The sequence below is a fragment of the Schistocerca nitens genome, chromosome 10 (assembly GCF_023898315.1).
Source record: "Schistocerca nitens isolate TAMUIC-IGC-003100 chromosome 10, iqSchNite1.1, whole genome shotgun sequence".
NCBI lineage: Eukaryota > Metazoa > Arthropoda > Insecta > Orthoptera > Acrididae > Schistocerca > Schistocerca nitens.
Genome location: NC_064623.1, coordinates 129,285,502 through 129,303,234, shown reverse-complemented (window position 1 = coordinate 129,303,234; position 17,733 = coordinate 129,285,502). Strand labels below are relative to the sequence as shown.

General features: G+C 42.6%; 1 protein-coding gene across 2 annotated transcripts in view; it reads left to right on the top strand.

The window, feature by feature from the left end:
• LOC126210121 (esterase FE4-like) overlaps nucleotides 1-17,733 on the top strand; it is a 107,993-nt gene that overhangs the window by 32,205 nt on the left and 58,055 nt on the right. For both annotated transcript variants that reach the window (XM_049939264.1, XM_049939265.1), the window contains exon 5: nucleotides 11,052-11,251. In XM_049939264.1, the coding sequence (XP_049795221.1) occupies nucleotides 11,052-11,251 (200 nt within the window). The remainder of the gene's footprint in view (nucleotides 1-11,051; nucleotides 11,252-17,733) is intronic.

The window sequence follows — 17,733 nt, the reverse complement described above, 5'->3', positions numbered from 1 at the left end:
CAGCCAAGCTTGATGCGTCGATGGATTTCTGGCCTTATGTCTCCCTTCATATTTATAATCTGGCCAAGGTAGACATATTCACTGACCTCTTCTAGTAGACTGTCCTTGACTTTCACATCTCCAGCTGGGACCCATTTGTTGGATATTACTTTTGTTTTGGAAAGGTTCATGTTCAAGCCAAGCAGCTGACATTCCGATGCAAGATCTGTAACTAAGTTTTGGAGCTCTGCGAAGTCTTTGGCCAGTAAGGCAATATCATCAGCAAATCTCAAGTTGGTAAGCCTTCTTCCATTAATTCTAATTCCCTTACCTTCCCACCTCAGCTTTGACATAGCCATTTCCAATACAGCAGAGAACAGTTTTGGGGAGATGGGATCGCCTTGCTTGACACCCCTCATGATGCGGAATTCTTGAGTTGATTCGCCGATGTTAACATAAGCTGAAGAATTCTCGTAGATTTTCCTGAGCACTTCAATGTATGCTGCTCCCACTCCTTGCTCACTCAAAGCTTGGAGGACAGCTACATGGCTAACGGAGTCAAATGCCTTTTCAAAGTCAACAAAGGCAATGCAGAGAGGCAGTTGGTATTCATTCGCTCTGCTTATCACTTCACTAACGGTCAGAATGTGGTCAATAGTGCTAAAATTGCTTCGGAATCCAGCTTGTTCAATAGGTTGGGCTGAGTCTAGGGTGGAACTAATTCGGTTTAACAAGATCTTTGTGAAAATTTTGTACAAAGTTGAGAGCAAGCTGATAGGACGGTAGTTTTTAATATTTTGAATACTTCGTTTCTTGTGTATCAAAATAATTTCAAATCTGAGTCTTTTCATATCGTAGCAAGAGGTCGCAGTTATAACCCAAGTAACATGCAGATAATTAACTAACTGAATATCAACCAGACTTGTGACTTACCTACCAGTAGTTTTGTGTGGTCGTTCCACTTTTAATAGCCCCCTGTGCTTACCTTCAGATATTTAATGACTGCTTCCACAGCATGCTTGGAAATCGTGTAATCACTCAAAACTGAGTCTTTCTGACAATTTATGCGTAATACGTTACATTTGTTAATTTTGAGGGGCAACTGCCAATCCCTGCACAAAGAAGTCGTTCCTCTCAAAGTCTTCCTGAAGTTCGAAATTTTTCACGGTTTCACCTATTACCAGCATCAGGTGTGTGTTGTCTACCAAAATTTTCAGAGCATTTTGCCCAGAGTGGACTTAAATCAGCGCAGAGCGACTTCTGTCTTATGTCGCTCATGTAACGTAGTTAATTATCACAAGGGATTCTGAATATTTTCCACTGATTCTGTGAGGCGAGTAGCGATGATCGAAAACGTTCAATGTCCTCTGATATTTTCTCAAACGGTCCGCTTTGGTTCACTTCGGAATAAGCCTCCCTTCAAATGGTTCAAATGGCTCTGAGCACTATGGGACTTAACATCTTAGGTCATCAGTCCCCTAGAACTTAGAACTACTTAAACCTAACTAACCTAAGGACATCACACACATCCATGCCCGAGGCAGGATTCGAACCTGTGACCGTAGCGGTCGCGCAGTTCCAGACTGAGGCGCCTAGAACCGCTCGGCCACTTCGGCCGGCAAGCCTCCCTTCTCTAAAGGTTGTCATCAAGAGAAAAGTGTCCCAGTCTGAGAAGGAAAACGACACATCCTGTGCAAACACAACCTCTAACACCTTTATCTTCCTATACAGTAATGTTCCACTCGACTAGGACTATGAGATTTTTATCTCGCACCACGTATCTTATTAATTCATCTATATCGCCATATATTATCTCTACTACCTTAATATCAGCTTTGATGAGGAAATCTAAACCTGTATAGTACTTTTTGCTTTACTTTCACTTCTCAGCATAACAATGTGACGCCTTGTTGGATATGCTAACTCACGCTGTTGTCTGCCTTTCTACACTGAAGAGCCAAGGAAGCTGATACACCTGCCTAATATTGTGTAGGGCCCCAGTGAGGACGCAGGGGTGCCGCAACACGACGTGTTATGGGCCCGACTAATGTTTGGTGCAGCGCTGGAGGGAACTGACACCATGAATCCTGCAGGGATATCCACAAATCCGTAAGAGCAGAAAGGGGTGAAGATCTCTTCTGAACAGCACTTTGCATGGCATCACAGATATGCTCAATAATGTTCATTTCTGGGAAGTTTGGTTGCCAGCAGAAGTGTTTAAACACAGAAGAGTGTTCCTGGAACCACTCTGTAGCAATTCTGGACGTGTGTGGTGTCGCATTGTTCTGCTGGAATTGCACAAGTCCGTCGGAATGCACAATGGACATGAATGGATACGGTTGATCAGACAGAATGCTTACGTGTCACCTATCAGAGTCGTATCTAGACGCATCAGGGGCCCATATCACTCCAACGGCAAACGCCCCACACCATTACGGAGCCACCAGCTTCAACAGTACCCTGCTGACATGGGGGTCCATGGATTCATGAGGTTGTCTCCATACCCGTACACGTCCATCCGCTCGATATAATTTGAAACGAGACTCGTCCGACCAGGTGACATGTTTCCAGTCATCAACAGTCAAATGTCAGTGCTGAAAGGTCTCAGGCGAGGCGTAAAGCGTTGTGTCGTACATCAAGGGTACACAGGTTGGCCCCCGGTTCCGAAAGCCCAAATCGATGATGTTTCGATGAATGGTTTGCACGCTGACATTGATAGTCCAGGATTAAAATCTGCAGAAAATGCGAAATGGTTCCAGTTTTGTCACGTTGAACGATTCTCTTCAGTCGTGGTTGGTCCCGTTATTGCAGGATCTTTTTCCAGGCGCAGCGATGTCGGAGATTTGATGTTTTACCGGACTCCTGATATTCACTGGTGAAATGGTCGTACGGGTAAGTCCCCACTTCATCACTATCTCCGAGACGCTGTGCCCCATCGCTCGTCCGCCGACTATAACACCGCGTTCAAACTCACTTAAATCTTGATAACCTGCCATTGTAGCAGCAGAAATTGTTCTAACAACCGCTCCAGACACTTGCCTTACACAGGGTGGTCCATTCATCGTGACCGGGCCAAATATCTCACGAAATAAGCGTCAAACGAAAAAACTACAAAGAACTAAACTTGTCTAGCTTGAAGGGGGAAAGCAGATGGCGCTATGGCTGGCCCGCTAGATGGCGTTGCCATAGGTCAAACGGATATCAACTGCGTTTTCTTAAATAGACAAACCCCATTTTTTATTACATATTCGTGTAGTACGTAAAGAAATATGAATGTTTTACTTGGACCACTTTTTTCGCTTTGTGATAGATGCCGCTGGACAGGGAGCCACGTGTGGTGTTGTGACATGATGGACTATTTCATCTGGGCATAATCGTGGGTTCTTTGGCTCCTCTGGGAAAAGGCTCATCAACGTAGTACGCGTGAAATATTAGTTTAGTTCACTTTATTACATAAATGAATAAAAGATTTGCTTCATTGTGACACAGGATTGTTGCATAATATGCAACTGTCACTGACTAGCAAAGCCTCACTTGTTCTACTTGTAAGCAAACTGTTCTGTTGCAGGACAAAATGTAACAATTGCAAAAAGTACATTGCTTCAGAACGCTCACTGTCATACTCGATGGTTGCTGTAGCGGACGTCACGAGCGGGGACAGAGCTCCTGCCTACTCGACTCTATATTGACCTCAGCGTGAGGGCGCTGCTGTGACCTTCTGGAGTCTCTCCCATTCGTTGTTGTGGACTGCAGCAAGCCCTCGTTGATGTCTGTGGTACCGATTGACGTTGCCGAATTTTGTGTGGTGCCGTGGCCTCTGGACGATTCCACATGTAGTATGACTGCAGTTACAGAATGAGTAATTGGCACTGAAAACCATATATAATTGTTCTGAAATAAATTTGTTAGGTTTATTCTGGCGATGGAAGCCAAGTATAAATTTAACAGCAGTACCATTTAATATTAAGTCTGAGTTGTGACAGTGCCTTTTGCACTGTTAATAGTCATGTAACTTTCATATAATTCTTCATTGTGCAACGTCTTTATTTTGTAACAATCTGATATGTCTACCTATTCCTGAGAAGAAGGGATTTTAACAAAGGGACTGACAGCCCAACTTAAAACAAATGACACAAAAGTATTTCTTTATTTGTGATACAATTACAAATTAACAAATCTGGGAATTATTATACTGCCACAACTTGCTTCTTGCCACATCCATTGCTGGAGAAAAATTAATGCACCGTTTTAGAGATTTCAGATGCACTTGAGATTTACTGTTTGAATAACGGATGTGGGAGACATGAAATGATTACATTTACATGCCAACAGCACAAGCAGTTCTGTGGTACCAGGTAAAGACCCATCCTGGAACACCCTTATTGGTGCGTAGTGTAGTCTCCACAAGCGGCAATGCAGGCGCTGACTCTGGCATTCAGTCGATGGTGAAAACTGTCCTGGGATACGTTATGCCACTCCAGCTCGACCTGATCATGTAGTTCCCTAAGATTTGTTGGTTGACGAGTCACACAAGGCACTTCTCATCATATCCAATATGTGCTCGACTAGAGACAACTCGAGAGATAGTGTTGGCCAGGGAAGTTTGCTGCACGTTTCGAGTTTCGCCGATAGTGTGTGGGCAGGCGTTATCCTGCTGGAACAACACATCATGTTTGTGTTGCAAGAACGGCAAATGAACTGGTATAACAATATTGTGCACGTACCAACGTCTGGTTAGCGTCCTCTCCAGAAACAGGTAACGTCAACAAGAGCTTTAGCTTATCGCACCCCAGACCATAAGGCCTGGGGTGCAGCCAATGCGTCTGTATGAGATAAGGCTCACAAGGTCTATGTTGTACACGCAACAACCATCATTTGCGTCCAGGCAGAATCTGCTTTCATTGCCGAAGACCACGGCGCGTCATTGCAATTGGTCCTCTGCTGGCACCAGTCAAGCCATGCACCTCGATGCAGTGGTGTGAGTGGAAGATGGGCTAGAGGTATGCTAATAACCAGTTCACAACAGTTCGTATTGTCACGTCTGGGCTCACAGGTCCTCTTATCTCTGCTATGGTAACTGTACGGTCTGCCACTGCTGCCCTTACAATACGACGATCCTGGTGGGCTTCTGTGGTGCGTGGACGTCCAGAACCTGGTCTATGGCTGTGAGAATGTTCACGTGACCAGTGATACCAGCATCGTCGCACAACTGACGAGGCACGTACAGCTTGTATGGAAATTCTCCGAAAGGACCATCTCGTCACTCGGAGGGCCTTTCAGGCTCGCTTAGTTGGCTGCAGCAAGACGTGTGCGACTACGAGGCATGGTCACCTACTTAATTGTCACCACACTATCTGATGGCCAACGACGTTGAAACCATTATCATTACACATACTATCCCCCAGGTCTTGTATGCCATCGTTGGATTAAAATCGACCACGCCTTTCCAGGTGTACTAATTTTTTTCCGGTAGTGTATGGTCATTCTAGGTCAACAGGAGGTTTTGATGACGAGTTTTGTGAGTAGCAAAATATGTCACATAAATTTCTGTATCTTTTGACTATATTAACTTCCTAGGTTAAATCGTTTGCACTACAAAGGGTCCCTACCCTAGTATGTGGCATAAATATGATATGTCTACCAGTTCTTGAATAAAAAGGTTTCATAACAATTGGACAGACAGACAGACAGACAAACAGAGAGACAAACAACAAAGTGATAGTATAAAGGTTCCGTTTTTAATAACTGATGTATGGAACCCCAAAAACAACAGAAATCTTATATTTTTATTCTATCCGCTTAAATTAAGAGGTTGCACATTTCTGTTAAATCATAACAATGCAGTAGGTCCTGTTCTTTGTGATTTCGCTATAATCTTTTAAAGAACTCCAGGAATAGCCTTAAATTGAAATAAACTGATTCTTCTAGAATAAGATACAGAAATTTAATCTGTAATACAGGGGAACGCCTACGTGTCGCCTATTTTGAAAGAGAGAACAAGCCTTTTACACAATCACTAGGTTTCGATGTATTTTTAAGCGTCTGACCAAGAGGCTGAGGAAAGGGAACTTACGTCTGGAGGGCGCGACGCCAGATGATACGTCGCTTGTGTGGAAAAACATTCTCAGACCAACTGAGTTAGTATTGAGGGTGTCGTGTCTCATATGATACATGTCATTGTCGAGAAACATAGTTGGCGAAATGATGGGAGAATACTGCGAGGAAAAAATATATGTTCGACTCTTTACGTCATTTACTTTTCACAGAAGCTCTGCTCTTGTTCTGATGCCAACAGTCTCAAAATGAGACGGGCGGAATGGCTGATGTAAGTGACAACTTTAAGTGTTGTTAGGTGTTATGTCTCTTAAAAACATATAGCAGTAAGAAGCCTAAATACAAAGGGAGACAAAGCCAGCGAGAAATGAATACTGACTGTTCTCGACGCAATCGATAAATGTTTGCCTCTACACGTTTGTTTACAAGACTTATTTTCTAGTTTTGGTGGGTGCTATCTACACTAGTGTCCAAAATTAGAGCAACAAACCGCTGTTTCCCTGTTCTGCGTCTAATGAGCGATGTAATCGTACAAAATGCCAACAGATGTCCGTACGGTTGCGTTCTGCACGGAATATGACATTCCAGTAAACAGACAACTATGCCAATGATGATGTCAGTGCACCTATCAAATGGGGTAGTATTTGCCGAGCAGTCCACATCCACGATCGATGTGTGACATAGTCACAGATGGTGCAGTATGGCACAGGGATGATGCCAACCAGTGGAGGGTTTTTGGGGGGTTTTAGGTTCTTTGGGGAAGAGGACCTGACATCGAGGTCATCGGTCTCATCGGATTAGGAAAGGACGGGGAAGGAAGTCGGCCGTGCCTTTTCACAGGAACAATCCCGACATTTGCCTGGAGCGATTTAGGGAAATCACGGAAAACCTAAATCAGGATGGCCGGACGCGGGATTGAACCGTCGTCCTCCCGAATGCACCAGTGGAGGACCATAGAAAGAAAGGAAGCAGGACAGTTGCAAACAGATGTGGCCTAATGGCTTAATGTGAATCGCTGTGTCGTTTCTTGGATGTGGAGACAATTCATGGAGACTGTATCAGTATCCCAACGAGCAGGGTAGGGTCGAACACGTGTGATATCAGAGAGAGAGAGAACCATTACTAGGCTGTAAGGCCACGACATTACCGCCTTAGTTCAGCACCGCGACTGGCATCTGACCTCGCAGCATCCACTGGACGTGTTGTTTCAAGGGAAACGATGTGTAGAAAAAATGGCTTATATTGTCGGCGACCTGCTACATTCCTCAACATGCCACCTGGACAGTCGAACAGTGGGCCAAAGTTCTTTTCACAGATGAGTCCCGATTTGATCTGGAGATTGATTCTCGACGCATTCGCATCTGGAAGGAACATGGAACACGATCTCCGAATCCAAACATTGTGGAAAGAGATCGATCTCGAAGAGTTGTGGTCAGGGATTATGGTGAGCAATCGAATACCTCCTCGTTTAATTGTACTGGTGAAACGACAAGTTTTAACTGCTGTCAGGTATTGTGATAAGGTCTTGAGTGTAACATACAGTTGTTGCAGGGTCCTGTGGGCCCAGGTATTGATGGACGATAACGCTCGACCTCATGGAGCACGGGTGGTTGGTAGGTTCTTGGAAGATATTATACACATGTCGTGGCCTGATCGCTCTCACTGTTTGAATCCCATAGAACATGTCTGGGATGAACTAGGGAGATGAGTTGCATCAAGTTAACATCCATGAACCACTTTCCAAAACTTGCGAGCAGTTCTGCAGGATGAATGGGCGATATGCCTTAACCTGAGACTGATGACATCATTCACAGCATGTCCCATCACTGTCAGGTCTGTATTGCTGTCAAAGTTCGTCACACTCCATAGTGAGCCCATTAACCAGCTCTCAGAATGTGTGTGCAAATCTGTTAAGCTGCAAGGAGCGAAGAACATTTTGGTCTATCATTATGTACGTTGCAGTTGTTTATCTTCTATATTTTTTACAGTGTTTCTAATGTACAGTACTGTTTTGTGGCAAAATAAATGCAACCTAGCAAAATTTCTGTTTGTTTCTATAATTTTGGTCACCAGTGTACATCTAATTCTGTACTTTCCAAACTACTGTAAATTGCTCAGCAGACAGTGTTTTCCATTGTACCATATGTTACAGTTTATACCCATTTGTATATGGAACATTAGAAGTATGAGTGCTGAAATGCCACTCTTCACGCTAGAATCAGTCTAACCTTGCCTCTGCAGTCACTAAGAGAGCGATGCATAGATGTCTCTGGTATGTTACTAGATATTTCACTTGACATTGTGTAAGCAGGCATCAGTAGGGAAGTTGGATACTATATTGAGCTGTCTATCAATTTTCGTCATTCTATGGTGCTCTCCCATTTGTCACAAAAACTGTGACCATTCATAAGAACAACCTGAATATTTACGACACTGAAGGTTATGACACGATCAATACATACTACGCAGTCGAAATTGCCTTGGGCTACAAAATGCAATCAGTCAGCCTTGAATCCTCTCTGTCCTAATACTTGAATGTAATTTGAATTCAACTGCCAGAGTTGTGCTGCACTTTTATTAATTACTTTACTTTCAGTTTTTCCTGTTCAGGTCGGTTTTAGCCCATGGTAGCTGATCCTCATCAAGTCTTCTAAATTTTTCAGACCGAAATCGGGCAATGTCAGCAGCAGCACTGTTTATTAGCCCTAGATCTTCGAATGTCCACTTAAAGGGACTGATAGGATAGAACACTTTGTCATTTACTTCACCTGACCACAATCATAGAAAATGTCGCTTTCGTCTTCTAACCTCAGTGGTGCAATAGCCTTGCTGGTTCGTAGATTATTGAAGGTTGGTTGGTTGGTTTTGGGGTTTGATGGGGGATAAACATCGAGGTCATTATTCCCCAGATTATTGAAGGTTCACCAAGTTTCTCACCTGCGTTGGGCATCAGTTGACCAGTATCTTATGTTGGGTGCAGTTCAGGAAATTCTGTCCATATTGTTCATGAATCTTCCTCTGGATTTTAGTCTTACTGGACACTTCCACTGCTCACAGTACATCACATGTTTTTCATCAAAGTTCTATTTGGACATTTCTGTGAATTCTATTGTTCATTTGTCAAATACTTGGAGCAGAGAAACCAACTGCTCTCTAGAGTTTATCCACCGGTGTACCCTTCACAGAGGCAGTTGTTAAAAATCATGTTTCATTCAGGATGACATCCACATTTCCACATGGACAGGTCTAGACCAGACTATGGATGTAGTCTGCTGTATTTGCTCCCACTAACTGCAAGCAAGTTTTTTTTTTAAAACATTGTTCCTCAGTGCTGCTTTCTTAGCAGTTTCATTGCAGTTGTTTTGTAGATGTAAGATCGGTCAAGGAATGCTGTATTCCGCCTGCTGGCTGTCAGCATACATTTTGAGTTTTTGTCTTTCCTGTCTAACTGTTAAGTGAAAAGCACATACCTGTGTTTTTAAAGGATTTGCTCTCGTATTTTGTTTGAAATACGTTACATGGTAGACAAGGCGCCTGCTAGTTGCTCTTCATCAAGTTCAAAATTTTCATTCTGCGCAGCAACAGAAAGACTATCTGTGTATGGGAAATCTACATACATACTCCGCAATCCACCATACGGTGCGTGGTGGAGGGTACCTTGTACCACAACTAGCATCTTCTCTCCCTGTTCCACTCCCAAACAGACCGAGGGAAAAATGACTGCCTGTATGCCTCTGTACGAGCCATAATCTCTCTTATCTTATCTGTGTGGTCTTTCCGCGAAATATAAGTTGGCAGCACTACAATTGTACTGTAGTCAGCCTCAAATGCTGGTTCTCTAAATTTCCTCAGTAGCGATTCACGAAAAGAACGCCTCCTTTCCTCTAGAGACTCCCACCCGAGTTCCTGAAGCATTTCCGCAACACTCGCGTGATGATCAAACCTACCAGTAACAAATCTAGCAGCTCTCCTCTGAAATGCTTCTATGTCCTCCATCAATCCGACCTGATAGGGATCCCAAACGATCGAACAGTACTCAAGAAAGGTCGTATTAGTGTTTTATAAGCTGTCTCCTTTACAGATGAACCACATCTTCCCAAAATTCTACCAATGAACCGAAGACGACTTTCCGCCTTCCCCACAACTACAATTACATGCGTGTCCCACTTCATATCGTTCTGCAATGTTACGCCCAAATATTTAATCGACGCGACTGTGTCAAGCGCTACACTACTAATGGAGTATTCAAACATTACAGGATTAATTTTCCTATTCATCTGTATTAATTTACATTTATCTATATTTAGAGTTAGCTGCCATTCCTTACACCAATCACAAATCCTGTCCAAGTCATCTTGTATCCTCCTACAGTCACTCAACGACGACACCCTCCCGTACACCATAGCATCATCAGCAAACAGCCGCACATTGCTATCAACCCTACCCAAAAGGTCATTTGTGTAGATAGAAAACAACAGCGGACCTACCACACTTCCGTGGGGCACTCCAAATGATACCCTCACCTCCGATGAACACTCACCACCGACGACAACGTACTGTGTTCTATGCTTCACTTTGCAGAAAATTCGTTACTCATTTCCGTAGAAATCAAGTAAAACTGCTGACAATACACTTCCCTGATGGAGGCCATTACGTTCACTTCTCCACCTACATTTCTTTTTTTCTTTACAGAAACATGTATAGATCTTCTGTTCTCAAGAACTGACTGTATAACTTGAACCAAATGGTAATTATCGAAATTAATGTAGAGCTTGTCCACTGAGATTGTGTCATATATCGTAAGCTCATCTGCAAGCAGATCAATCAGAGCAACTCCTCTGCTTAATTAATTTGGTATTCCCCTGAGTGTACCTGAGACTTTGAAACTGACTTGTGCTGCTCATTCCAGGATTGAAATCAGCTCGTTGAAGTAAAAGTTTCATCAATGTTTATGGTATTTTTCTACGTCTCCATTAGGTATCGAGAAATGTTGTAATGTTTTGCTATGACCTTTTCAGGCCTATTTCACAGAGCCATAGCGCACAGTGGCGTGGTTCTGGGAGACGGCGCGTGCTCCGACCGCATGCGGGCTCGCTCCTTCACCCTGGCTGCACACCTGGGCCTCAAGACGGACGACCCGCAGCAGCTGGTGGACTTCCTGAGGCAACAGCCGGTGCAACAACTCGTCGAGAACACCATGTTTGGCCGCACTGAGGACGTGAGTCACCATCCGCACCCGCGTCTCTACTCACCAGTAGCGCCCTGCTGTGTTTGTGACACTTGCTTAGAAGTTTCTGCTTTGACACTCGTGCTGCATGCCTGTGGCTAGACTCTGATGGAGACAACTCTTTGCCAAATGGCGCTGGGGTTTTGCACTTCATCTATTTGGTGTGCACCCAGCCTCATGATCCCAACTGAGGAGCTACTCGACCGAGTAGTAGCGGCTCTGGACAAAGAAAACCATCATAACGACCGGGAGAGCGATGTGCTGGCCACACGCCCCTCCTATCCGCCTCCTCATCTGAGGATGGCGTGGCGGTCGGATGGTCCCGATGGCCACTTGGGCCTGAAGACGGAGTGCTTTCCGCTCTGCCTCAGTTAAGGTTCGCGAAATAGTTAGCAGACAGTATGGGCAGGTTGCTGCAACGTTGGCTAACAGTAGGGAAATTTAATTCGTCACTCAGTAACTCTGGTTGTCACAAAAACTGTCATAAAAGGATTTAGATTTTTAAAGTATTGTCAGTTTCATTAATATTGTGCTTCCACAGTCACAAAATTGTTGCAAATGTAATTCATTTGGAGACTAATAATTATAGCTATTAAGAATAGATTGTCTTTAGGTTGATTATTAACTCCTAGTATTTATGGCACAAGCAAGCTTTTAAGGTATTTTTCTCCCCTGGGCAACATTTCAGGTACTGAAGTGTGGACACGTGGACGCAAAACAGTTTGTCAGGAAAGCAGAAGGTGTTGCAGGGGCGGCTGTACTGAGGAACTATTGTTAAGAAAAAAATCGATACGTTTCTCCGAGCTGTTTACCATTGAAGTTAGCCAATTAGGTCGTCACGTGCGCACATTCAAGCAGCCTGCTACAGGCGGCGTAGCCAAAAGAGTTCTTCGTTTGATTCCCGAAAACCGAAGAAATGTAGCTTTTGCTCATCCACCCTCTTCGATAGGACGTCAACAATTTAAAAAAAAATTCGATTTTTGAAAAATACGTCAATCTTGTAGCGCACATCTTCCTGAAAAGTTTGATGTATAAAACATGTGTATTTGACACATTATAAAGCACGTTATTTGGTATTAAGTGTACCAAGATGCAACGCCCACACCCCTTTGCACAGCATGCTTCTGTCACACGTAAGTCTATTTCGCTCTGTAGTAATCGAATGTTTATATTTGCGCCAGAGATTGTCTTACCTGAAACAAAGGACTATTGATATCGATATTTTCTCTGCTGCTATCGACGTGCATCGTTTTGATGGCTGAGTTTGTCTGTTCTCTGTTTTGAAAGGCTTGCAGTGTGGTGTTGTGAATTTCGAAACGATTTTCATTTGGCTGTGTTGTTTTGTATTCGTTTGTGCCATATTATCGCACAAGATGCCTAGAATTCGTTGCTTGAATCGCGAAAAATATCACCAGGGCAACAGATACTCAGTAAAGGGTGCTACAACAAATGTTACTCCAGTGAATCATTGCTAGTGGTGAAGGATATCATCACAGAAATTCTCTACCGACTGCTGTGATGGAAGCCATCAAACCTATGTTAAGGAACTTCGCAAATTAAAACTTGTTGAAGAAATGTCTTCATGGCGGTACTCAAAATCCAAATGAAAGTTTTACCCAATGTGTATGAGAAAGATGGCCAAAAACCATTTTTGTGGGAAGAAATGCACATGCTATTGGTGTTTAGGATGCAGTTTCATGTTTTAATGATGGTGCGCAAAGCAGGAGATATCTTTTAGAGAAATTGAGAATTAAGCCCGGAATGAACTGAATCAAAGCTTTGTACGCAATAGAAAGTGTGTACTGAAAGCAGATAAACCATTTTTGGAGACAATAAAATCAAGAAGAGTGCATCATAGGAATGTGAAAAGGAAGAAAACTGATTTAGAAAATGAAAAAGAGCCTGCTTATGCTGCTGAACAGTTCTAAAACAATGCCAAATACAAGCAGAAACTTAAACGACCATTTTCTCCAAAACACAAGTTTCTGTACTTAGGTACACATAACATTCAAAATAGATATCCAGTTACTTTCAAGCTTGATATGCTTATTAAACACATACTCCTTAATGCAAAACTCTAGAAGTTTCCAAATCTATTAAAAACTGCGATAAGAATTGAGATAATTAACTATAAAATTTGACTTTTTTTCTAAACATGAAGTTTATGGTCTGTGTGCTGTGCAAAATGCATCGAAGAATCTCTGTTACTTATGAACAAAAGTTTACCTAAGCAACAAATGCAGCCAATAGTAAGTGAAAAAATGATGAAATCTCACGGGTAAAAAAGATTATTTTTTTTCGTTTCTGAATTTCCACTGCTATGAGAGTGAATCCTGAATCCTTCCTGGTCATGCTGACAAAGTTTTACAAATTCGTTTGTAAAAGTGCAGACAGTGGAAATTAAAATGCCCTGTGGTGCCTTTCCTGCTCAAAACAGGCTCGTTTGACGTCCTGTCGCTCCCTTAAATTTATCACTTCCGGAAAAGGCACATTTTAAGTGGTCATGAGCGCTTCAACAAGTGGTAACTCATGGATCCCCAGATGTCTGTACATTCTGCATTTCAGCGCACTGCAAGTGCTCTGATCTGAGAGCACTACTGTTTCAGACTATCATACATATATATAGGGTGATTTACGGAGATATGCAAATATTTTAATATGTTATTCTACAAATAAAACTAAAGAAAAAAGTTCATACAAACATAGGTCCACAAATGTTTAGTTACGGCTACCAAAATATTTTGCCTGAAATTTACCAACTTCACTAATGTGAAGCCATCGCAGAACTGTACGAGATTAAAGTAAAGCACGATTGCCATTTATTTTGTTGTTATTGACATGGTGAATATAGTAAAACATGTCCCAGATGTGTATGTGCAGTAGTTTTCCAGAACATCCAGCTGTAACTCCGCAACAAAACATTTGCAGATCTATGTTTATATGAAGTTTTCCTTTAGTTTTACTTGTAGAATAACATATTAAAATAGTTGCATATCTTCGTGAATTACGCTATGTTGTTGTTGTTGTGGTTTTAAGTCCAGAGACTGGTTTGATGCAGCTCTCTGTGTATCCTATGCGAGGTTCTTTATCTCCCAGTACCTACTGCAACCTACATCTTTCTGAATCTGTTAAGTGTATTCATCTCTTGGTCTCCCTCTATGATTTTAACCTCCACGCTGCCCTCCAATACTAAACTGGTGATCGCTTGATGCCTCAGAATATATCAACCGATCCCTTCATCTAATCAAGCTGTGCCACATATTTCTCTTCTCTCCAATTCTATTCAATACCTCCTCCTTAGTTATGTGATCTACTCATCTAATCTTCAGCATTCTTCTGTAGCACCACATTTAGAAAGCTTCTATTCTCGTCTAAACTATTTTTCGTCCACGTTTCACTTCCATACATGGCCACAGTCCATACAAATACTTTCAGAAACAACTTCCTGACATTTAAATCTATACTTAATGTTAACAAATTTCTCTTCTTCAGAAACGCTTTCCTTCCCATTGCCAGTCTACATTTTATATTCTCTCTACTTCGACCATCATCAGTTACTTTGCTCCCCAAGTATCAAAACTCATTTACTACTTTAAGCACCTCATTTCCTAATCTAATTCCCCCAGCATCACCCAATTTAATTCGACTACATTCCATTATTCTCGTTTTGCTTTTGTTGATGTTCATGTTATACCCTCCTTTCAAGACACTGTCCATTCCGTTCAACTGCTCTTCCAAGTCCTTTGCTGTCTCTGACAGAATTACAATGTCATCGGCGAAGCTCAAAGTTTTTATTTCTTCTCCATGGATTTTAATACCTACTCCGAACTCTCTTTTGTTTCCTTTATTGCTTGCTCAATATACAGATTGAATAACATCGGGGAGAGGCTACAAGCCTGTCTCACTCCCTTCCCAACCACTGCTTCCCTTTCATACCCCTCGACTCTTATAACTGCCATCTGGTTTCTGTACAAATTGTAAATAGCCTTTCGCTCCCTGTATTTTACCCCTGCCACCTTTAGAATTTGAAAGAGAGTATTCCAATCAACATTGTCGAAAGCTTTCTCTAAGTCTACAAGTGCTAGAAACGTAGGTTTGCCTTTCCTTAATCTTTCTTCTAAGATAAGTCGTAGGGTCAGTATTGCCTCAGGTGTTCCAACATTTCTACGGAATCCAAACTGATCTTCCCCGAGGTCGGCTTCTATCAGTTTTTCCATTCGTCTGTAAAGAATTCGCGGTAGTATTTTGCAGCTGTGACTTGTTAAACTGATAGTTCGGTAATTTTCACATCTGTCAACACCTGCTTTCTTTGGGGTTGGGATTATTATATTCTTCTTGAAGTCTGAGGGTATTTCACGTGTCTCATACATCTTGCTCACCAGATGGTAGAGTTTTGTCAGGACTGGCTCTCCCAAGGTTGTCAGTAGTTCTAATGGAATGTTGTCTACTCCGGGGGCCTTGTTTCAACTCAGGTCTTTCAGTGCTCTGTCAAGCTCTTCACGCAATATCGTATCTCCCATTTCATCTTCATCTACATCCTCTTCCGTTTCCACAATATTGTCCTCCAGTACATCGCCCTTGTATAGGCCCTCTATATACTCCTTCCACCTTTCTGGTTTCTTCTTTGCTTAGAACTGGGTTTCCATCAAAGCTCTTAATATTCATGCAAGTGGTTCTCCTTTCTCCAAAGGTCTCTTTAATTTTCCTTTAGGCAGTATCTATCTTACCCCTAGTGAGATAAGCCTCTACATCCTTACATTTGTCCTCTAGCCATCCCTGCTTAGCCATTTTGCACTTCCTGTCGATATAATTTTTGAGACGTTTGTATTCCTTCTTGCCTGCTTCATTTGCTGCATTTTTATATTTTCACCTTTTATCAATTAAATTCAGCATTTCTTCTGTTACCCAAGGGTTTCTACTAACCCTCGTCTTTTTACCTATTTGATCCTATGCTGCCTTCACTGTTTCATCCCTCAAAGCTACCCGTTCTTCTTCTACTGTATTTCTTTTCCCCATTCCTGGCAATTGTTCTCTTATGCTCTCCCTGAAACTCTGTACAATCTCTGGTTCTTTCAGTTTATCCAGGTCCCATCTCCTTATATTCCCACCTTTTTTTCAGTTTCTTCAGTTTTAATCTACCGCGCATAAACAATAGATTGTGGTCAGAGTCCACATCTGCCCCTGGAAATGTCTTACAATTTAAAACCTGGTTCCTGAATCTCTGTCTTATCATTATATAATCTATCTGATACCTTTTAGTATCTCCAGGGTTCTTCCATGTATACAACCTTCTTTCATGATTCTTAAATCAAGTATTAGCTATGATTATGTTATGGTCTGTGCAAAATTATACCAGGCGGCTTCCTCTTTCATTTCTCAGCCCCAATCCATATTCACCAACTATGTTTCCTTCTCTCCCTTTTCCTACTGTCGAATTCCAGTCACCCATTACTATTAAATTTTCGTCTCCCTTCACTACCTGAATAATTTCTTTTATCTCATTATACATTTCATCAATTTCTTCGTCAACTGCTGAGCTAGTTGGCATATAAACTTGTACTACTGTAGTGGGCGTGGGCTTCGTGTCTATCTTGGCCACAATAATGCGTTCACTATGCTGTTTGTAGTAGCTTACCCGTACACCTATTTTTTTATTCATTACTAAACCCACTCCTACATTATCCCTATTTGATTTTGTATTTATAACACTGGATTCACCTGACCAGAAGTCTTGTTCCTCCTGCCACCGAACTTCACTAATTCCCACTATATCTATCTTTAACCTATCCATTTCCCTTTTTAAATTTTCTAACCTACCTACCCAATTAAGGGATCTGACATTCCACGCTCCGATCCGTAGGACGCCAGTTTTCTTTCTCCTGATAACAACGTCCTCGTGAGTAGTCCCCGCCCTGAGATCCGAATGGGGGACTATTTTACCTCTGGAATATTTCACCCAAGAGAACGCCATCATCATTTAATCATACAGTAAAGCTGTATGCCCTCGGGAAAAATTACGGCTGTAGTTTCCCCTTGCTTTCAGCCGTTCGCAGTACCAGAACAGCAAGGCCATTTTGGTTAGTGTTACAAGGCCAGATCGGCCAATCATCCAGACTGTTGCCCCTGCAACTACTGAAAAGTCTGCTGCTCCTCTTCAGGAACCACACGTTTGTCTGGCCTCTGAACAGATACCCCTCCGTTGTGGTTGCACGTACGGTATGGCTATCTGTATCGTTGAGGCATGCAAGCCTGCCCACCAATGGCAAGGTCCATGGTTCATGGGGGGGGGGGGGGCGCATGGACTATCAGTTCGAAGACCATAGCTGCGGTTAACCCTGACGCTGCATCACAGACAGGAGCGCCTGCGATGGTGTATTCAACCACGAATGGCAAAACGTCATTTCTTCAGATGAATCCAGGTTCTATTTACAGCATCATGATGGTCGCATCCATGTTTGGCGACATCGCAGTGA